The sequence below is a fragment of the Aphelocoma coerulescens genome, chromosome 12 (genome assembly GCF_041296385.1).
Source record: "Aphelocoma coerulescens isolate FSJ_1873_10779 chromosome 12, UR_Acoe_1.0, whole genome shotgun sequence".
Lineage (NCBI taxonomy): Eukaryota > Metazoa > Chordata > Aves > Passeriformes > Corvidae > Aphelocoma > Aphelocoma coerulescens.
Window position 1 is genome coordinate 6,950,363 of NC_091026.1, and position 22,806 is coordinate 6,973,168.

A 22,806-nucleotide genomic window follows, 5' to 3' on the forward strand; every position below is an offset into this window, starting at 1 on the left:
AGCCCAGCTGCAACTAAAAGCTGTGAGATCCAACTCTGCACTGACAACAGTGGGCCAGTGGCTCAGTGGCAGCTTGGCCCTTGTACTAAAACTGCAAGGGTTCCTGGGTGCTCCCCGAGGCATGGCATGACATCTCAGGGACAAGACCCTTGGGGATCAGCCCAGGGCGAGAGGAAGAGGTGTGCTGAGACTCAGTGGCTGGGCACAGGCCAGTGTCTCTCTGTCTGCTCAGGCAGCAGGACTGGGGACACCAGGACCCCACTTCTGTGAGGGCTGATGCCAATCCAAGATGGAGCCTGTGCACAAGCCACAGATACCTGTGATGTCTGTCTGGGCGTCCTCGGCCACAGCTGCAGCAGCCCTGCTCTTCCTCTCCAGTTCTTTCATTTCAGGCACATAGAAGTCCCCTTGGCGGGCGAGGGGACACACGAAGTAGATGCGGTCCTGCTTGTAGATCTCGATCCGGGGGTGGGCACACAGCTTCCTCTCCTGGAAGACACAAAGTAGCCATGGGCAGGGATGTGCCCTCGCCCCCTGTCCCAGCAGCCCCCCACCACACTGACCTTCCCACCTGGCCAGGTCAGACTGGCCCTCTTTAGCCACAGGCATGGAGGCCTAGTGAGGAGCAGAGGGTCCCAAAAATCACTGTGCTGCTTTCCCTGTCGCACCAGCCCCACATTCCAGGGCAGGCAGGTTTGGCCCTGGGGGTAAGTAGCCAGCTGCAGGAGGAGATGCTGAATACCCCAGCTCAGCCTTGGTTTTGATGTGCTCATTTTGGGCTGGAGTGAGGGGTTTTGGGGACCCAGGCAGCTGCTTCACACAGACCTGCCAGATCTCTGGTTCCTCCCGGCAGCACAGCCCCACGAGCAGCACGGCCCCAGGGGCAGGCGTAGCACTTCTCTGATAATTAATATAATCCAGAGCTGACAGCTCAAGCAGCTCCTTTCAGAATGTGAGGGCAGGGGGAATGGGAGATGCATCCCTGGCATTTCAGACAAGTCCCACTCCTCCTTTTCCTCACCCCACCTCCCCCTGGCAGTGCTCTTCAAGACCTCAGACCCCGAGCCTGTCAGGGACCCATGACAGGGGCATGTCCCCCGGGCCGTGCAGCCCACGCTGCGCCGGGGCTGTGGGGACTCTCGGGGTACTGAGGCCGGGCCGAGGAGCAGCTGGACCCCTCTTGCCACCCCCTCCTCACCCGCCCGCCCGCCAGCTGCTCGTTGGCAGAGGGGGCGGCTGATTACAAGCCGGGTGAGAAAGGAGAGTGTGTCTTCAGCAGGTTTTCTTTTTCTTTCTTTCCCCTTTGCAAATCACTGACAGCTTTTATTTAACCCTGCAACCACCTTGATTATCCTCCTCCTCCTCCTCCTCCTCCTCCTCCTCCCTGCCCCAGCTATTCTCTTCCTCCTTCTTGCCCTGATTATCCTCTTCGTCTTCCCTAACCCAGTGATGTTCCTCCCTGCCTCAGCTATTCTCCTCTGTCATGGCCTGCTGTGGTGGCTTGTTTGCACATTCTCCAGCAGGGTCCCCATCCTTCTGGGGCTCTCTGTAGCCAGAGCTGGCCCCACACCAAGAATGAGCTCTAAGGACACATCAATCATGACCTTACAAAAGCCTGACCCCCCTTCCGCCCTGGGGATGGACCAACGTGATTCAAGAATCATTTATTTCCCAGACAAATGCTTGCACCAGGCAGGATCCACAACAGACGTGAGCCAACAGTGACCCTCTCCCCTGGCAGTTGGACCACCTGGAGAGCCACCTCCACGCTGCCAGGATGCTGCACAAGAAATACAGGCAGAAATCCCACATGAGCAGTTTTTGGGTCCATTTTCCTGGGAAAACTTGCAGCATCTGGCAATGCAGAGGCCCAATTTACCCAGAAACACCACAGCAGCAGACATGACCCCAGCAGAAGCTTCACCTGTCCCATCCCAATGCCTTCCAGCCTGACTTTCAGCAGTCCCTCCTCCAGCCGAGGAGGAACCACATTCCCTATCCCAGTGCTGCAGGGACACGCAGGGACGCAGGCGGGCTTCCGAGGCGCTTGGAGTTTGGAGTTCCCACTCGCAGGCAGGTGAAACACTGAGGCCTGCAGATCAAAACTGTATTAAATAAAAACAAGCTGGGTTGTTTTTAGCAGCAGAGCAGAGGCGGCTCATATCACTCCTGCTTTTTCAGCAACAACGCAGACAAGAGCCCGCCCCGCCGCTCTGCCCCTTGCTCTACCAACCACCAGCCCATCCGCCAACCTCCAGCTCGGCTCGTTATTTTAGGTTACTGCAACACACAGCAGAGATGGGTATCTCCAGGATTTGCAGGGTTTTTTTGGATAAATCCAGCTGGCCCTCCACCACTTCATGCAGACAAGGACAACTCAAAGGATCTTAGAGCAAAGAGACCTTCATTAACTTCCTGTGAGGTCTCCGACCAGTCTAAATCCTCAGGGCTCCAGTCTGGCCTCCAAGACATCCCAAACTGACTTTCCAAAGTCCATCCTGAGGTTCCAAAAGAGTGGATCTGGGACATGCCCTCTCCCTACATTCTACTCTAGGCTGCTACAACTTCCAATTACACAGACATAGTAGTGACATCCCCAAAACACAAAGAACACCCCCTTCACCCATACAAAATGTGGGAATCTTGTCTTTTTAAGGAATAAAAATGCACACCTGAGTGAAGAGCAGGACTGGCTCTTGAGCCAAATGCTGCTCCACAGTCAAGATTATCCTGTAAGAGAGACAAGGATGTTCCACCCTGCCAGGGTGGGAAGCAGCTCTGTGTCCCTGAAGCCAGAAGTGCCCAGGTGTCCAGCAGCCAAAGCCCACGGCTGGGGACCAGGTTGGTGGGACCACGCTGAAGTAGCTGGACACTCACTGTCAATACCCTCATTAGGGACAGCTACAGTACTTGATTTCTTCTCAATTCATCCAGGGTTTTTACAAAGATGGAATGGAGGGAAACCAGAACCTGGGGGTGCTAATTTATGTCTATACAAACTAAGCTGGAAGCCAGGCTAGTGAGCTGGCCTCTGCTTCTGCGCTTCTTCCCAGAGACACCCAGCCTCTGGCAGGGCTGCTGCAGAGCTCAGGAGAGGTGCAGAGCTCAGGGCTGCTGGCAGGTGGGCTCAGGAGAGGACAATATCCCCAAGAAGTAGCAAGGAGGTTGCAGCTGGGAATGCTGTCCCGTCCAGCCTGGGACAAAGGGATGAGGCTGCATAAAGACTTGAGAAATGGGCAGAGGCAATGAGGTGGGGAGCCATGACAACACAAATGGGATCCAAAGGGGGTGGGATATCAGCACTGTGATCATACCAAAGGAGATTAGGAAGCAAGCAGAGGCCAGGCAAGAATAGTGCAGCAAAAGGCAACCAAGAGGCTGGTGACACAGTGAATTTGGGATTATCCCAGTGGAGAGGAACACGGCAATGAAAAGAAACAACCCAGAGACACTGGAGAGTGGAGTCCAAAGGCAAAGGCGTGGGAAGAGAGCAAATAAGCAAAGGCTCAACAACATGGCAAAACAACAGAGAGGCTCAACAGGCAGTGCTGCACTGCCACTGAGGAGGGAGCCCCTGGCTGGCTGTGCCGCCAAGCCAACAGATGGAGCAGCAAGGGGAACGTGGAGTGCGCAAGGCAGAGCCCTCCAGTCAAATCCAATGCAGTCTCACACAGGCAGAGGAGCTCAGCGAGAGGTGAACAGTGGGACACTGTCAGTGTCAGGCTGCTGGCTGTGACAACAGGACCAGTAAGTGGGGCAGGGAAGGGGATTCGTCCCTTGGCAAGGTCGTGCAGTGCCACCTCCCTCCTCAGCCTCCGCCAGGAGCTCTCCCTTCCTATGGCCAGCAAACATGGGGGCAGCAGCGCAGCGTGCAGGGCTGATTTCTATCCAGGAGCCTCCTCTGGGCACCTGAAACGGGGGATTCATTGCACATAATCCACACAGCCCATCGAGACACACAAATGCATCCAGAAACCCCAGGTTCAGTCCCGACAGGAACAGCAGCTCCAGCATACTCCTGCTACATCAGACCCACTGCTTCCCATGAAGCCAACTCCTTCTCAGCCCATCTGAGGAACGTGGTGGGCTGCTTCTCACCACCTTCTCGGGAGCAAGGCATTATGTAAGGGAAGACTCTTGCATTCCTCTTTCCCAGATGGAACAGCACCTCGCCCAGTCTTTAACCTCGGGTTCCAAATCCCCTACCACCACGTAGTGACTGCAGGATTTCCTCCAGGTTGCTCTCATCCTAGAGAGGAATGGAGCATCCCCTAGCCTTGTGCATCAGAAAGGACAACAGGATTATGCAACAACCAGCATTTCGGGAGACCTTCCCCAGCAGCAGGAGATGCCACCTACTTGTCAGCACAAATTCCCCATCCCCTACTTGTCCATAAGGTCACAATGTCTGTTCATGATATGGCTTGGGCACAGCCTCCCAGGAGGAAGATGCCCCCACTTTCCTGGGTGAGCACAAGAGCAGTCCCAGGGCTACAGAGGACATGACAAGGTGTCTGAGACATGACCTGCAGTCATTAAAATCCCAGCAGAATTGTGCAAAGGCGGAAGGAGGTGGCAGGGGGCTCATGTCCCTCACCATGGCCCTCAGCACCTGCTGGGAAGCAGAAGGTGAGCTGGGATGCTGCAGGGACTGGCTTTGTCACTCTGTCAGGTTCATCTGCTCAGGAATTCAAATGTCACCAAGTGGATCTGCTTCATCTCCCACTGCTGCAAGAATTCACTTTGTTAGGAGACCACAAATGAGCCTTGTGGATGCTCTGTGGATTCTTGCCATGCACGGGCATGCTGGCAATCAGGCTCCAGCTGAATCCAGAACACTTCTAGTGTCGCCAGGAAGGCAGTGCAGAGGCAGCTGCTGTTCTCACCCCACTTCACCCCACAAGCTCCCTGTCACCCTTGACTCCTTACTGGGACCTCCTGGCATGGCTCACAAGGTGATGGTTAAGCCACACCAGCCCGCTGAGTCCCTACTTCAAGACTGATGCTGTAGGAGCAGCTGGGCAGAGGTTTTTCATGCCACCACCAAGTTTCCTGCTGGAGCAGAACTGGAAGCTGAGCTGTTCATGCTGCCCAGCAGCTCCTGGCTCCACTGCAGAGATGTCCACTTTGTACTCCAGCCACCTGTGTGCCATAGGAACAGAGCCATTGCTTGTGCCTGTCACCCATCCCTACCAGCACACCATCTGCCTGCAACACGTGGAAAACGTGCCTGTAAATCCCATCCAGCCCTGGAAAAGTCACAGGGAGCAAGCAACTGGTCACCCAATAGATGCAAACCCTCTTCTCCCTTAGGGGAATCAGGAAGCCCTGAGTTGCCCTCCCGGCCACCAGCCAGGGATGAGCCCTCCAGGGATCTGCCACTGGGCACAGCTGAAAAGCTGGGACAGGCTGGAGCCACTGGGAAAGCCAACAGTGCAGGGTGCAGCCTAAAGCACAACTGCTCTCTGCACAGTGCCAATTGAGAGAACAACTTCCCAGAGGGGCCAATGGACATGTGGCCCAAGTCTGGCCAGCAGGGCCCAGACTCAAGGAGAAGTTGTGGGTTGTTAACAGGGATCGTCTCGCCACCAGTTTGGCACAGTGTGCCTGCAGCTGCTGCTCACCCCTGCTCTTACTGTGACAGGATGTGCTGCTGCCATCGCAGGGATGCCAAAGGGTGTCAGGCACATGGAGCTGGCTCCATCCACATCCTGCTGTGACACTGGACCAACGCCAACCACATGGCAGGCAGTTGGGGTCAGTCCCTTCCATTTATTATGCTGCCACACCTGAAGAAGGAATAGATGGAGGGTGCAAACGCAGAGGGGACTTGTGACCATCACTGGGGATTGCTGCCTCTCAGGGGGGCTCACCAGCATCCCCCCAGCCAGCCAGGGCATCATCACAGCCTCACTGCCAAGAGCCTGGGGCTGCTCTGGGTAGTGCCAGCAAGTCAGCTGGCACCTGGCACAGTGCGGGAAGACCTCCGGGCGACCCACCAGCCCTGTCCTCACATGCCAGCAACTCCTGCCTGCTCAGACAACACAACTCCCCCACATCCTCCTTCCAGCTGGAGGCATCCGTCCTCTCCATCTCTCAATGATGGGGTCGGACACTTCAGTCCCAGGGATTTTAAAGGAACAACAAAACTGCGTGGAGCTGAACAGCCCTAAATCGGTTGCTAAAATTAAAAGCTGAAACTGAGCCACCAGCTAGGACTGGGGGGAGCATGCTGTGTGCCACATCCTCCTCGCTTCCTCACACACTCCACGCTCGGTGTGTCATCCCCGCTTATCTTAGAACACGGGCGCTAGGTAGTCCTCAGAGGCTTTGCAATTCAGTTTGCACAGCACCCAGCGCCCTTCGGCATTCTCCCAGTTCAGCCACGAGACAGACTCCTTGCTGGGCCACCCCTCTGTCCCAGGTCCAGACTGGGAATGTCCTTGTTTCCATTCCTCTTTGCTCAGACGGCAGCTTGAGGTTAAACAGTGCTTCAAATCACCCATCTGAGCTGATAAAAGCAAAAAAAAAAAGAGGCAGCCCTTCCTCCCAGGGCCAAGCGTCTCCTGGGCTGCATTAGAAGCAGCATGGACAGCAGCCTGAGGGCAATGCTGCCCCTCAGCTCTGCTCTTGTAAGACCCCACCTGAAATATCGCCTCCGGCTCTGGGGTCCCCAGCATGAGGCAGTCATGGATATGTCAGAGTAGATCCAGAGACCACAGAAACAGTCCAAGGGCTGGAACAACTCTGCTATGGAGACAGGCTGAGAAAGTTAGGGTTATCCAGCCTGGAGAGGAGAAGGCTTTGAGGAGCCCTAAAGTGTGCTTATAAGAGATGGATACTTTACCAGGGCTTGTAGTGACAGGGCAAGGGACAGTGGTTTTAAAGCAAAAGCCAGAAGGTTAGATTGGACATACGGAACAAATACCTTGTCCTGAAGGTCGTTAGGCACTGGAACAGGCTGCCCAGAGAAGCTCTGGACATCCCATCCCTGGACATAACCAGGTGTTCAAGGTCAGGCTGGATGGGGCTTTAAACACCCTGCTCTAGTGAAAGATGTCCACAGCAGGGGGGCTGCACTGCATGACCTTTAAAGGCCCCCTCCAAACCCAGCCCTGATTCTGGTCCTCCCTGCTGAGCCACAGCCTAACAATGGGAGACAGGGATGAAGCCTGGGTGACAGGGGCTGCCCAACAAGGGGCAGAAGTCAGCCAGAGGCTGGGGAAGAGCCATCAGCCCAAGAGATGGCTGGGCAGAAAGGAAGACAAATTGCTGGAGGGAGAGGCAGGCAGACATGCTTTACACCAGTAATACCTCAAGCATCAAGGAAAGCCCAACATCTCAGGTTGCAGCTCCAGCAGGGTGCACATGGAGCCGGGCAGGCCCAGCCTTCCAGGGCGATGGCAGCCGGAGCCAGCTCCAGCACACGGCACAGCCACCAGCACTGGGCTGCCAAGGGCTGCGGAACAGCTGCTGCTTCCCAGGCTGGAGAAACTCACATTTCAGAGGTGGTAAGACTGCTCCCACGCACGTGCACTTTACTTTCAAATCCTCTGGGGTGCGAGGTGTTTCAGAAACAGAAGGTGATATTATTGCAATCAAGAAAAGGCTGTTTCCGTCAGCCAGCGGGAAAAACGAGTGGCACCACCAGCACTACAGCAGCAGAAAGCAAAGTCTCGCCAAAGGATAACAAATCCTCCAGGTAGCAGAATACTGAGCCTGGCAATTAGCACCTCCAACGCCATCAGCATCCCTGCCTGCCCTCAGCTCACTTCCCCTTCCCACGGCAGGCCCCCGCGCTGCCTGCAACCAGGACACACCGCCCTGCTGACGTGGCAGTGCCATGGCTTCAGGACAGACAGGAGAAAACCACCCCCGAGATCCTCTCCGCAGCAGTGAGAGGGAGTGGGAGTGCGTTTGGACCGTGGGAGCCGTGAAACACCGGGCTTGATAGGTGGGAGAGTTTTTCATTTTCACCTCAGTGAAGGCAGCCCGCCATGCAATTTACACCTTGCCCGCCCGCGCTTCCTGGCCCGAATCACCCAGCTGCTCCCATGGCTCCTCCAGGGCAGGAGCTGCGGAGTGGCAGCTGCCAGGCATGGACAAACTGCGAGGTAAAGGAATGAGCCCGGAGGTGTTGGTGGGTTCAGGAGATCCCAGCGCCCTGAGAGGGCTGGCAGGGACCAGGCACAGGCTCCCAGGCCATGGCTGGCAGCTGCTGTCAGAGGCATGAACACTTTCCTCCTCCCTGGGATGGTGATTCCATCCTGTCCTCTGGCAGAAGGGAATAAGCTCCAGCCCTTCCTCACTGCAGACCCTGACACACTCTTGGACTTTCTCCTCTTTCAGCACCCACTTGAGCTGCAAGAGAAATCCTCCAGCACACAAAGGAGCATCCATCATCTTCAGATATGAGCCAGGTAGCAAGTCCCAGCGAGATCAAACCTTTCAGAAAGGAGCTGCGGGCAGTCAGAGCCCCCGGCGTGGGGGTAGGACAAGCCTTGGACAAAACTGCCAGCCCAGACATGCTCAGGTACATTAGTCCATGTGCTTCCAGGGATGTATCATACTGCCCCCAACTACGGGAATGTCACCTGCAGAATAAAGAGCAGATGGTGCAAACAAACACAATTCATGGGGCTTGGGTCCCCCCTGGTGTTACAGTTATTTGGCAGTAATTAGTCCTGGAACAGAGAGTTTCAGAAGTAAAGGAAACTTTTGCATTAAAAAAGATTAATTTTCCTAAAGACTCAGTGCTTTCCACTCCCAAGTTCTGCCTTGCTCCTGTATCCACCATGGATAAGCAAAGCCAGCTGGGGAGATGGTACTCACCAGTTTTCCAGAGCTCCACTATATGTTCTCATACTCTGCCTCCTACCCGACCCCACCACATCCCATTTTCTTCTCCTCTTTCCCCATCACAACCACACATGAGCTCCCTGAAGGGGACTTTGGTTTTAACCATTCTGAAAGCTCAAACACCGGATTTGCATCATAAAACAAGAAATCTGTGTAAATCCACATAATCTCTCCTCTCCTGAGGAATCAGTCCTGGGTTCCTGTCCCAGTTCGTAGGAACTCCATCACTATGGGAGCACACAGGTCAACAGCTGCACATGAAAGGAGGCAGATGAGACTGTGGGAGAGGAGGACCACAGCTGGAGAGGGCTGCCTCTGCTGCAGAGAGCAGATCTCCAGGGACCAACGCTCTCCTCCCAGCCCTCACAGGCTGCTTCTTCAGCATTAATCACAATGCTGAAGGGGTTGATGCAATGATCTCTGCCATCACGGATGACTGGAGCAATGCTAAATCGCTTTGCCTGCTCTGTTGCCTTGGCAAGGCTGCCAGGAGCAGCAGCTGTGGCAATTTCTCTGTCTCCTGTCAAGGCAGGGCCTTTCAGGAAAGGGATCATCATCCAAGATCATTTCCTGTTGTCCTGCCTCAGCGAGGCAGCCCACTGCACTGCAGCCTCCCACCCTACATGGGACACCACACAGGTACAAAGAGCCTCTTTGAAACTTGTGTCTTTGTCATGCTGCTCACAGGGAGAGTAAGTCCTAACCTAGAGTGACTTGCTCTGCCCTGCCACAAGACCCTTGTGGTGACAGATCTTCCATGCATAACTTGGAGATCTCCTCATCCAGGTGGACATTCCCAACCCACCTTGATGGCTTTTTCTCTTGGGCCACCATTCACTTGAGTACTTGCCCTTCTGCAACAGGAATGTCCAGACAAGCTGTAAGCTTGTGGTTCACAGCCTTCTCACACACATCTTCACCCACAATGAGTCCTGTCATGAAATCCTCTTGCAGAGAAGTCAAAGCAACAGAAATGGAGCAGGAACAGCAGTGCCTGGTGCCCACAGCACACGGGGGCTCTCAGTCTCCTGAGCCAAGGTCTGAGCTGCCCCTTCCAAACCTCAACCCTTTCCCCTTGCTCTATGGATTGCAGGCATCTCTAGTTGTTCTTCCACAGCCTGTCAGTCACCAGGACAAACTCAGGACATGTGTCACATTAATGGCCCCAGGAGGAAAATGGAGGAGTGGAATAAATACCCTCCCTGTCCCTTCCTACCTCCTTGAACAACCTTGTCTTTCTGCAACGCCCCCAGTTCCCAGGCTTCATGGAATATATTTCACGATGAGCTAAGCTCAGCCTCACACCATCCCTTCACAGCTGAGAAAGCCAAAAAGGGAAGCTGAAGAACCTAACCTTGCTGAACTTGCACAGATAAAGCCACCAGCAGCCCAGGGCAAAGCCGCGATGCAACCGCCTGATTCCCAGACAAAATAGTCCTTCCCTTCCCACCCACAGGAACTTACTGTCAGGCTTACTGGCCTCATTTGGAAGGCAAGGAGGATCCAAAGAAGAAGATCAAGTGGGTTTCAGCCTGGTTTGCTGAGGAGGAATAGGGAAGATGATCACGACATCCATAAGCACATCTCAAGTAAAACACGTTGGCAAATCTGATGTCAGAAAGCAAGTTTCCAGGACAGGAGGATCTTCCAAGCTATCGGCTAAGTGCAGCCAACAGTGGAGAAAGATTGTTTGAGCTCCTGCTCAGGGAAACCCTGAGCTCAGGCTTGACTTGGGTGACAGGGATCCCAACCAGGCTCTCTGCTGTAGGACAGACACCCCTGAGCCACTGGTCACCTTTGCTCACTGCTCCTCCTGCTCCTTCCCTTGCCCCAGGGACAGAGATCCCCATGTTTTAAAAGCAAGCCAGGGTCCGGGACAAGTTCCTTCCTGAATGTTTATAAAAGAACAAGAGGCATTTCCCCATGGGCCTCCAGAAAGCCAGCTTCAAACCCCCACATCCAAGAGCTTGCATCTCTCTTCCCCAAAAAGCTGACAAAGGGCAAAGAGCCAACCTCACCCTACGGGATGACAATTCCCCCCAGTGAGCTCGGCTAATGAAGCCCCTGGAGCCCGCAGCCACCGCAGCTGCCGGCGGTAACGACTCGCCCGAGGAAATCCCAGCGCACACAAACAGCGCTGGCGGGCACACAGCAAAGGCACAGCCGGGCGGGCTGCCTGCAATGCGGGAGGAGCTGGGAATGCAGGGGAGGCGAGCAGGGGGTAAGGGAGGCGAAGGGAGGCACTGGGCAGATCCATCAGGGCCAGCTCCAAGTGTCCCCGAGCCGCGACTTGCCATTTCAGCGGCCGCACGTGCTGCCCGACCTCTCCACCGGCCCTGCTGCGGGCGGGCACGGCGAGGCGAGGCGAGGCGAGGCTGCCTTTCCTCTGCAGCTCCCACTTCTCCTCCTCCTCCCCGGCCCACCAGGGGCCCAGCCCAGGTCCCAGGTGGCTCATTACCTTGGTCTGGAGAGCAGAGCGCCTGCTGAGCAGCCGCCGCGGTGTGCCGGGCGTGCGGGGAGCCAGTGGCTGGCGCTGCCAGCAGGGACACAAGCCGAGTGCCTCCAAAGCCGGGCTCTTCTGCCGGCAACCGAGGCAGCAGGGGAGGGGAGCAGCTGCTTTCAGCGACCTTTGCAGTCTGGCAACTGCTCCTCTGCCAGCAAAGGATCGTGAGTTTGACTGTGCAGATCAATCAAGAGGAGAAATCAAAGCAGTTAGGCAAGGACAGAGCCCAGCCTGACTCTGCCCTTCCGCAAGGATCCCAGATGTGCTCCATGAGCCGGTAATGCTCCAGAGATGCATCACACCATTCAGCTTTCCAGATCTTTCCCTCCTGGGGAGCCAACTCCCCATCTGCACCACTGCTCTGCTCTCCCAGGTACCCCAAACCATACACAGCTCTGTGCAACACCATTGACCTCAGCACATCAGCCAAAGCTGCAGCCACCAGAGCTGCCCCAGATCCTCATTAGTGCCCTGAGACCCAGAGGTCATCCCTCCTCTTCCCAGTGCTGATGTCCCCCTCAAACTCTGGGTACCCGGAGGATGGGGAGGGCTTTGAGGGAGCATATCTACACCTCTGCCCCCATCTGCCCTTCCCCAAGCAGCCACAGCTTGCCATGGACAGGAAGTGTACTCTGCCTGCTGCAGCGCTGTCCCAGAAAGGCTGCTGGGTCTTGGATAGCAAGAGGGGAGGAATTTGGACACTGGTCCTCTGCCCCAGGACACAGCAGAAAGCCAGAGCTGTGCCAATGCTATGGGTCCCAAAGTAGGTCCCACCAGGAGACACGGCTTTGCAGGGGAACAGGTGGGAGATGAAGGCAATGGCTTCTTGGGGTGGCAGGACCTGGGCAGAACAAATGAACTTTGAACTTGGCACCTAGAGGTGCATGTGAGAGAGGAGGAGGAAGATGCAGGAACAGAGAGGAGTCGATGGCTGTGCTCCTCCGCTGTGAGCCCACAACATCTGGCAGCCCCTGAAGCCACTTCTGCTTTGCTCATTCCTGAACTGCTCGGCAGAGAAGTTCCTGAGCAAGTCTTTCTCCACACTGACCTCTTGATAAGCTTTTGCCAATTCACGGTCTGGTTACTGAATCGCTGGGAGGACCTTACCCCAAGCTGTGAATGCACACAGCGTGAAGAGCAGAGCAGCTGGCCCCAGCAGATGATAGATATCTACCTTCCTGCATGTCAAGGACCTGCCATCAGCTCCAGGCAGAAATAAACCCCAGAGTAAATGAGAGTAACCGGCCATCCAGTAGCAGGGAAAAAATGCAGGTGTCCACAATGGGAATGAGGCCATGGTTTCTGTCCCTGCAGCCTTTCCAGAGTGCCTTACAACCTTATGGAGTGGGAACAGAGCCCATCAGCAAATGCATGAAGCCAACAGGCAGCTGCAGAGAGGGCCACTCTGTCATCAGCTATGGCACATTCTCTTCATCCCCCAGGGCTGTGACACCCCTTCAGGTTCCCTTTGAAAGGCAATAGCCCCCAGTGCCGTGCTGGGACTGGGGCTCCCAGACCAACCATTCTCCCAGCTGCCTTAGAGTTCCACCTTTGACCTTCAAGCAGCACCTTTGCCTTAGAGTCCATCCCACAGAGCCGTGAAGGGAAAGAGACGCTGTAGCAACTTTAAATGTACCAGGAGATTTTCTGGTTGGTGGTGTGTGGAATGGGGCAACAGAAGCAGAATTTCCAGGGGTTCTGTGATGCAAATGTGCCCATCCACAAGTTATCACTGTGATAAGCAGCCAGAGCCAGGAATGCAGAGCAGTTACTAACTTGCTCTCCCCACTGTACTCGGCTCTGCCACCCCTCTTCATCCCTTCGGGGTTTGTTAAAATTCCTCACATTAGCAGAAGATGCAGGTAAAACCATCTGTCTGTGGAGTGAGCACCTGGTGGTCATTGTACAAGCCGACAAAAAAAAAAATCATTCCAATTACTCCACAGTGACAGAAAGTCCCAGGCATCCTTCTGCTCTGAGCCTTTGAAATGTAAAGCCTCACTGTTTGGTGTCATTTAATTTGGAGCTCAGCCTCAGATCAGCAGAGCCTCACTGAGCTTTAGGAGGAAGCAGCCATGCAAAACACACATGTGCAAAATTCAGATGTCAGTGGCCTGGAAGATAAGCATACCCCAAGCCTCACCAGTGACTCCATTCTGTGGCTCCAGTGTCTCTCTTTTGCCATCCCAGTGCCAGAGGAGGCCGATTCTGTCCCAAAAGCTTTACTGAGACTCAGCCCCAAATCAGTCCTACTTTCTCTCTGGTACCCAGGAGAGGTGACTTCCCATCATCATCTCCCCTCTTAGGAAGATTTGTTCCTCTCCTCCATGCTGAAAGCACATCCTTTTAGGACTGCAGACCCAGCCTAGCAGACCTGGCAGGGCAGAGGCATCCTACCTAAGGGAGAGCTTATCTACAACAAATCCAGCAGAAATGCATCTGCTCAAGCCAGGTATCAGCCTCTGCCTCCTCACACTCACCACAGCATTGAGAAGCCCAAGAAAGGTGAATGTTGGGTTGGGGTTGGACTAGAGAAATGGGTTGGACTAAAGGCACTGGTCCATCAGCTGCTGATCGACTCTTGAGGGTAATGGGTACCTTCCATCTCTTACCAACACTGGGCACTGCACTAAATCCTGAGAGAAATCAGCTCAAGGGTGACAGAGGACAAGCACTGGCTCGTGCTCCCAGGGAGCTTGGCCCCCTCTGCCCACTGTGGTCTGACAGCAGGGGAACAAACACCTGTCCTTGCTGCCATGCAATTGGAGAGGTGCCAGATGACCCACCCAGCACACTGGACATGAAGGCGAAGAGAACTGCCATGACCTGTCGCTCACTCGGGATGGAGCAGGGGAAGCAGTACGGAAGCTTGGACATCCCTGCCATGCTGCAGACCTCTATCAGCTGCCTCAGGGCAGTTCTAGTCTGGAGCAATCCCTTCCAGCTTCAGGCATGAGTGGTGGAGTTACAAACTGCCAACATTTGTGTTACAGGCTCTGATTTTCCCTGGTATGGCTGAAGCACAGGCTGGAATAAGCTGCCACATGCTGGGAAAGAAAAGGCACAAAAGGACTCCTGGAGCTGAGGGTTCACAGGCACCCCCCAAAAGACTGCAAGCCAGTAATTAAGCATAGCTCAACCTTCCTCTTTCAAGGAGCTCATAGACCAGTCTCTGGACTGCTCTGGAGCCCTGCAACAGCTGAGGCAGCTGGATACCATGAAGATTAACCCAGTCCTAGCAAATCCAGATGAGTTCAGAAGGCCAGGATTTGGCAGCCTGTTGGGACAACCCAAGTTGTCCTGACAATAAACAGCCAGTGGGTGTTTGCTCCTCAAAGCAGGATGGGATGTACTGGCTGTATGTAGGTCTGAACCGAACCACTGCACCTCTCCATACTCTGCACCCACTCCCCAAAGGTTGTGAATCCCCCTACGGGTCCAGGCGGAGCAACGGCCACCAGGCAACAGCACAAAGAGAGGAAAAGCACATGCTGAGCTCATGAAAGCCTCCCCAAGATGTGAGCAGCTCCACAGACCTCCACACCTGTCATGGTCATGAGGCTCTGGACACCTCCAGCCTGATGCCTCTGCCCAGGGCCACCAGCACACAGCAGCATCAACTCCAACAGCATCTACAGGGCAGCAGCTGCTGCAGGCAGGCAGAGATGACAGGGGTTTGTGTGTGTGTATCTCCCTGTCAAACAAAGAGACCCCAAGAGACTTTCAGTGTGACCCTTTCCTTCAGAGCAAACAGCTGGGCTCAGCCACTTCACTGGTGCCCCAGCCACTGGTGCAGCCCCAAAGCTGTGCCTTGCCTACGGCACACATGCTCTAGGCATGAGGAGGAGCAAGAACTGATATTGTTCTTTCATCCCTGTGATCTGATCACCACCCAACCTCGTGATTCATCCATCCATATTTTGACTCGGTGCAGAAGAGAAATGTTTTCACTCTCCTGCCCTCCTCAAAGCAGGGCCTTTCCTACCATTTTATACCTAACTAGAATTGAGAAAGTGCAAGTTAGTCACAGCACAATGGTGCCTTTTCTGGAGGTAAAAATGCCACTGCTTTCAAATGTATTATCTGCCTGCTCCACAGGTTTCAAAGTGGGAACTTCACAGCCAGGGAAACTGGGCCAACAGCATTTGTTGGAAAAGAGCAATATTTCTGTGAAGCTGTTCCACATTTGATCGGGTTAATTTTGCTGTTTCTTAAGCCTGGCACAGCTGGCAAGGTCTGGCTCAGAGGGCTATGGGGAAGAACCTGTCCAGACAAAACTCATTAAGACCCAGCTAAAATAATTGCAGAGAGGCAGATCAATCTCATCCTTGAATTAACTGACTAGCTGTCAAGAAGGGAAGACCCCAAGGTTCAGGACACTATCGCTGCTGGAAAGAACTGGACACGTCTCCAATGCCTGACAAAGACAACCTTTTGAACTGACTGCATCCTCTGGGATTCTCTATAAATACATCTGGGGAGAGCATATGAACAGATCAAGTTGATAAAGAGATCTGACAGAAAAGCACTGTAGTATTTTACTCTCCCCCCTTGCCCAAGGCAAACCATTTCAGTTCTTTCTCTTCCTTGGACACCCATATGAAATATCCCTGGCTTCTCCCATGATCATTAATCCTCGCTGCAAAGCAGAGGGGGAAGCAAATCTTTTGTCTGAGCAGATTCATCTCTGTGATAATTTTGCAAGGTTGGGCAAGTCATTACAAGGCTGCTCTCCCAGCTTTCCAAAGCAGCAGCTCGGGAGGGTGAGGTGGCTTCCTACTCCCTCCTGGGACGAAAATGCCCCCAAGCAGGACCACTGATTGACAGCCAACACTGGTCCAGGCTTTTGGCTGTTGGGCCATCAGGGATGCCCACATGGTTTGGCATGCATAGGAGGGCAGGCGCTTGAAGTTCACTCTTCTTCCAGAAGCTGCCTTTGGAAATGCTCCTGAAAAAGGAGCTGGGATGGCAAGAGGATCAAAATGCTGGATGTCACAGGAAAGCACCCATTGCGGCAGAGACCTGGGGCTGAGCTGCCAGATGGAGCAGCCTTGCCAGGGATGTGGTGGAAGCCCCATCACCACAGGCTTCCAAGATGCAATTGGGTGCTAGACAACCACGCTCCCTTTCCCATGAATGGTTGTACCAGACTCTCTTTCCAGGTCCCTTCCAACCTGGTCTGTTCCCATTTTGTAATCAGTTAGAACTGGGAGGCCAAGCAGCAGGAGCCTGCATCCCACAGCAGCTGGTTCCCTGGAACCAGGACTCTCCTGCCTGCTGCTAGGACAGACTCTTGCACAGAGTCAACAAGAAGTTGAGGAAAACCCGGGTAATTTCACACACGCTACAAGCTGCAGAGGCAGGGAAGGAGCCTTTTTAACTACCAAAGCTCAAAGTTGGTCAGCAAACCTTTCCTGCTCAAAGCAGCAATGCTGTCAGAGCTGCAGTTTTACACTTGCCCCCGTGCAAGAGCTGAATAGCAGAGCCAAACCAGAAGCTGCACAGTTTGCTTGCAAGAGGAAAGGTGTGCGCAGGCACAAGGCAGCAGAACTGCAGGAATGGCACCAGCACAGGCTGGGAAACCAGCACACACTGACCAGTGCACACTGGTGTGCCTGGCACAGGTCAGTCTTGTCAGCACTGAACACGAAGCACGGCCAGTGCTAATTCACCGCCCACCTGCAAGGAACAGGGAGAAGTTGACAGCAGAGGAGTAGTGGCCTGGGGCTGCCACATTCCTCTGGGGAAACAGGGAAGTGGGGATGCCTGCTGCGAGTGACGCAGAGCCTGGCTCCCCGTATGTTCCATCAGCTGCGCGGGAGGAGCGCGTTCCCTGCAGACACAGGTTAAACGGCCCCGTTCCGCTGACCGAGCCCACCCCGCTCCCAAGGTCCCCACGGCGCTGAACGACATTGCCCACCACACTCCCTTCCACCTGGCTCGGCTCCCAGCCTGACGTCGTGGGCATCCTGCCCTCCCCACGCTGAAGGCGAGGTCATTCTCGCTTGCAGGACTGAAACATCTTTGGATGGTTTTGTCGCTAAAAATATTTAATAACTACAAGTCGCTGTGAATGCGCGAGCTGATGCGATGTGACATCCAGCTGGGGGGTGCCAACCAGCAGCAAGCAGGCGGCCTCGCTGCAGAGAGCCCACTGAAAACCTGCTGTCAGTGCAGGTCAGCGAGAGATGAACGTGCCCGCAAAGGCACGGACACCTCGGGGCCCCTCTCTGCTTCCTGCCGTTGCATGTCACCTTTTGGACAGGCTCGAGCTGGAGCACCAAGGTGCCCACGCCTGCTCCTCCTGCCCAGCCCAAGATCCAGAGCTTCACTGGCTCCTGGCAGAGAGCACACACCAGACAAGGGTGTTCTCTGGTGCTTGTCCTCAACATCAACCAGGCTGGTGGACAACCAGGAATGGTCCATGAACAGTGCACGAGCTACAAGTGACATGACCTACAGCCCAGCTTGGGACCATGCAAGGGCTCCCAAAACACTTTTCCTGGACTCTGTATCCTTACTCCAAACACCTGACAGCCCAAGGCCCATCAGCCTGTCAACCTATCAGCTCTGGTCTCGTCCTTGCCATCAATACAAGATGGACACATCAAATCCCCTATGACTCTCTAGGATTTTTTTCCCCCCTGTTATTATTTCATGAGTGAGGATGACTTACCAGCTGTGTCAGGTAACCTCCTGTCTTCCTGAGAACCCTACAGACCTCCACCCAAGAGCACATGGGCTTAAACTGAAGGTCATCCCACCCAGCCAGGCAGCTGAGCCACCACCCCTATCCCCAGCACCCTCTTTAAGCAAATTGATTCCCACAGTCACACTGGGGCATGGGGAAAAGGCACGAGAAGGACTGAGGGCTGCAGAAAGGCACTGGCATATTGTGCAGGGTAACCCATTGATGCAAAGAGGAAGAACAAAAACTGGATGAGTCTTGCCAGACCCACATGATGAGACACTGAGGGCAGCAAAGTCCCAGGTTAGTGGTGATACGTTCTGGATAGAGGTATCCTGCTCCTCCTTCTCTCTAGAGAGATGGACATATGGCTTTGAGTGGCCCTGGCTCAGCAGAGGCTCCACCTCGGGCAGCAGTCTCCAGCCTCTGGTCCACAGAGCTTGCAGGAGAGCAAAGGAGTTCATAAGGAAAAATGAAGCTGTGACTCAGGAACACAGGACTAGACATCTGTTAGTAATTCCTAGACCTCTGGAGGAAAATTCAGGCAGGAGTTGATTGGCTGAAGCTGCCACTGTGATCAGCTCTCACGCACGTGCAGACTGAAGCCTGAGCTGCTCACACACGACAAGCTGGCATTTAAAAATGCTTCATGCACAGAGCCTGAAATAAATAAACTAAATCATCCAGGAGAAAGAATTTAAGTGGAAAAACATCCCAATAATTGAGCCATTTTTGCATATGTTTTATCTGCTCCCAACCCCCAACCCCAGCCTCCCAACACGGCCAAGCAAAAGGATGGCCTTTAAAACACAAACCACCTGGGATGGCAACACAGCTCCACAGACCTTCATTTAAAACAGCTGGGAGAAAAGGATTTTCAATAGATCTGAGCAAAGGCAGCAGGCTCAGCAGCATAGCCAGGAGAGCCAGAGGGGAAAGATGAGGTGCAGCCTCACAAGGGCACTGAGGCTCAGCTGCCATAAAGAACCACTTAGGCTCCCAGCTGCCCCCAGACAGAAAGGCATCCACATTTCAGAGCTGTTTGGGGCACTAGGTAGGGGAGCAGAGTCTGAAGGATGGCACACATCCCGGATAGGTCAGCCAGGGGAAACCTCAGCAGCACCAGTGAGAAGGGAGGAGTGTTCACTGAGTATTTCTGTACTGAATTTGGGACAAAGTCAGACGACGTGGGCAGAGCATGCGGGTGAAATGTTTGCTCTTCCATGACAAGATAAAATACATAGCTCACAGGCCCATTTTAACATGCTGAAGTCCCTGCTGACAAGCTGTCCACATGTCAGAGGGTGATCTCTGGCCAGCTGGAGATACTAAAACATCCCAGGAGAGGCAGCAGCCTGTACCTACCAACATTCAGTGGGTAAATAGCCGACTTGAACAAGCACAGACTGGCCAGGCAAAGACAGCCAAGGCAAAATATACGGATGGCTGCAAGCGGGCCAGATCACCAGGAAGCAAAGGAGATCAGCATAATTAATGCCAACCAACACTCGTTTACAGCTGTCAGATCCTGTTGGCAAACATGATTTATTTTTGTGGGGAGGGCAGGCTTGACTGATAAAACAAACCAGCACTCGTGCCATTCAATCAAGCTCAGAGAAGACGTAGGACTTGGCATCATTTCCCATCTTTAACCGAGGAACTACAACTCCATCAAAGGGCAGAGGGACATGTGTGAAGTTGCTATTAGCTGGCTCAGAACAAACCCAGGACTGGGGGTCTGTGGCAGGGGACAAGATCTCCACCAGAGATTCATGTGCCACAGCAGTATGACCATTGCTGAAATAAAGCATCTGTTTGAGCTGACAAGTCACAGAACTTTCTAAGTAGAAAATAGGTCCAAACAAGAAACCAGAAATTAAGGCCAGAAAATGTGGAAAGCAGTAGAAAACATGGCAACTTTTCAAGCTTTGTATATTTAGCTTAGCAAAGAGAGAGGCCAGAGGTGACCACATCCTAAACTGCCATAGCTGACAAGGGAGCAAAGCCTGCTCCAAGCTAATGGCCCAAGGAATAACATGTTTCCCTGGCTGTAAACAGGAACAAGCCATGTCCTTCTAGCACCTTGTGGAGCTCCTTTTAGGGAGAACTGAGGTGTGGAGGAACACGACAGCGTCTGTCAGGCAGGAGCCAACCTGATAGTCTCCCAAATCTTTCCTAGCATCACAGAGTCCACGCCAGCCACTGCTGCCTGAGATCTGCACTGCAAAGGGATGATTCACAAGCCCGTGGAAGTGGGATACTTGTGATTACAGTGCCCAGGGGGAGGAAAAAAACTGGGAGTTTTGCTGAAGTTGGAGGACACCTTTACAAGACCATCTAAAGACATAAAACCCCAGTTTTCCAAGTTAGGCAGAGTCAGAGTTTGAGGTCAGTCAGCTGGTGCTCTGGAGGGTGCAAGGCAGCCAGGATGTTACTGGCATCCCTCCACTTCCACATCCTCCTTGGCTGAAGAGAGCACACAATTGACCCAAAAAAACCCACAGAAAGAGGACAGGCTGAACAAGGCACTTCTAGGGCTGCAGTGGGAGACACCTGCCAGCTCTGCCCTGGATGCAATTAGCCACCTCTCCAGCTGTCAGAGGATATCAACAGCCAGAAAGTCTAAGCCCACCCACCTGGCAGTGCCCACTAGATGTCAGAAAGGATGCAGAGAGATGCAGGGACACACAGCCCACCACAGAAAGCCCAGTATACCTAAACCAGAAGAAACACTCCTTGAAATGGCAGGAGGTTACAGGGGAATAACCCACTCCCAGAGCTGTCAGAAAGGGTCCCCGCCAGAGAAGAGCTTTCTGCTTTGCTCCCAGGAGTTGGGAGTGCCAGGTCTGACAGGCAGCTGTGTTGTGGGCCAGGAATGCACATCCCAGGAAAGCAGGGCACACCTGCCTGGAGGCAGGGAGAAGCAACATCAGAGGTTATTAGGGAAGAAATGCTTTTAAGGGACACTAAATAACCCCAGCCTATACCTTAAATAACCCATGTTCAGAGTAATGAGCCAGCAGCCTCTCCTGGGCTCCTCAGAAGGCGATTCTAGCCAGTAAGTCACTGCCAGCCTGCCATCCCTGGGGAAGGATGTCCTCTTACCTGCCAAGGATGGCTGCAGCCATTTCCCCCCAGCTCCCAAAAGCCATGCCTGCACCCAAAGTCTCAGGGAAACGCCAGCTCCTGAGCTCACAAAAGCCAGCAGGGCAAAGATGTATGCTGCAAGGACAGCCTGGACATGAGACCTCCTGCTCCATGCCAGCCCACCTCCCTTCCACCCCTAATGAAAGGAGACTCATTATTATTAAAAGAATTCTCTTTGTAAATTATTGTTCTAAATTTGTTTTTAACTTTTCCTGTCCCTCCAAAGCAGCAGCAGACTGGGAAACACAAAGTCAAGACTGCTGAAAGCCAGCACCACTGCACCCTCACTGCTTGGGAAACATGAGCCACAAGCATTCCTGGTAAGTTCTGCACAGCACCAGCAAGCCCAGAGGGAGCCACACATCTCATCCACATCCACCAACATTCAGGACTAGATGTCCCCAAGCTAACCTCATGGGAAGCCGTGGGAAGGCTTCTTTCAACTCTGCCCCAGACTTCCCCACTACCTCTCGCTGTCCTCTTTCCTCAGCTGGACCCCAAACCCTCAGCTCCTTTGCCCTACACACCCCCCTCCAGTCCCCTTCTCCTCCCATTCCTCTTCTCTATTTTTCAACCTCTCCAAAGCTTTCTCCGCCCTCCCTCCCCACCTTGCAACCCTCTTCCTGCCTCCTTCAGCTCCTTCTCCATCTCCTGCTCTCCCACAACTTCTTTCTAGGACTAGGCAGCCATGTCATCCTCCCCCCACTTCCGCTAATTCCCTCTCTCCATGGGAGTCAGCATTTCATCCCTGCCACTGAGTCCCCCTTTCGTGCCTCATGGCTTTTGCCATCCCACCTGCTGGAATGGGAGACCTGTGGGGGACCTGCTCTTGGCAGGCCTGACCCCCAGCTCTCATTAACAGCACCCTTCCCAAAGCAGGCACACAGGAAATAAATAAATAAATAAATAAATAAATAAATAAAGCAAATCGCTGCTCTCTCGGGTTGCTTAAGGGAGTTGGGCTCTGGGGGTGGGATGAAGGATGCTATTTGGAGAAGCTGTCTCCATGGCAATCCCCATTCCCACCACCGAGCGGGCACAGGTCACCTGTTTCCATGAAAGTTTCCCCCTTCCCTCCCAATCCCTCCACCCCAGGAAATGCCAGAACAGCCACAGGGGTGCAGACAGTCCAGTCCGAGGGAGAAGCAGCAATGATATGACGGAAGCAGTAGGGATGCTGCTGGCACGGCTGCAAACAGCCTCCCAAGTCCCCTGTGACAAAAGAGACTCACACTGAGAAAGGCAGGGCATCCCCACGGTGCAGTGTGCAGGGAGCAGCAGCACCCACTCCCCTCTGCCCCACTTGGCATGGCAAATCCCCCCTCTCCCTGCCCTCACCCTCTGGTCATTGCCAGATGGGCAGGGGGGCCCTGCTCTGCTGCAGGACATTTGGACAGACGCAGGCACCCTGACCCACATGCTGCTGGGACTGGGGCAGAGATCAAAATGTGTCCCCTCCCTCTGCACGTGGCTGTGGGCGCTGCGCTTCCATTTGATTTCAGTTATTTTAATTCAAAATCAGCCGCTCCCATTAAACACTCCCAGGTGCTCCCAGAATGACCCACGGTTCCCTTTTTAGCTCTAACAACTCCATCTCTCATGCGACAGA

At 54.0% G+C, this 22,806-nt stretch overlaps 1 protein-coding gene across 1 annotated transcript in view; it reads right to left on the minus strand.

Annotated features, from left to right (window-relative positions):
- The window catches only part of TEX264 (testis expressed 264, ER-phagy receptor), a 38,989-nt gene that overhangs the window by 7,381 nt on the left and 8,802 nt on the right, over positions 1-22,806 (minus strand). Inside the window, exon 5 of the mRNA XM_069027982.1 lies at positions 318-489. Coding sequence (XP_068884083.1) covers positions 318-489 — 172 coding nt within the window. The remainder of the gene's footprint in view (positions 1-317; positions 490-22,806) is intronic.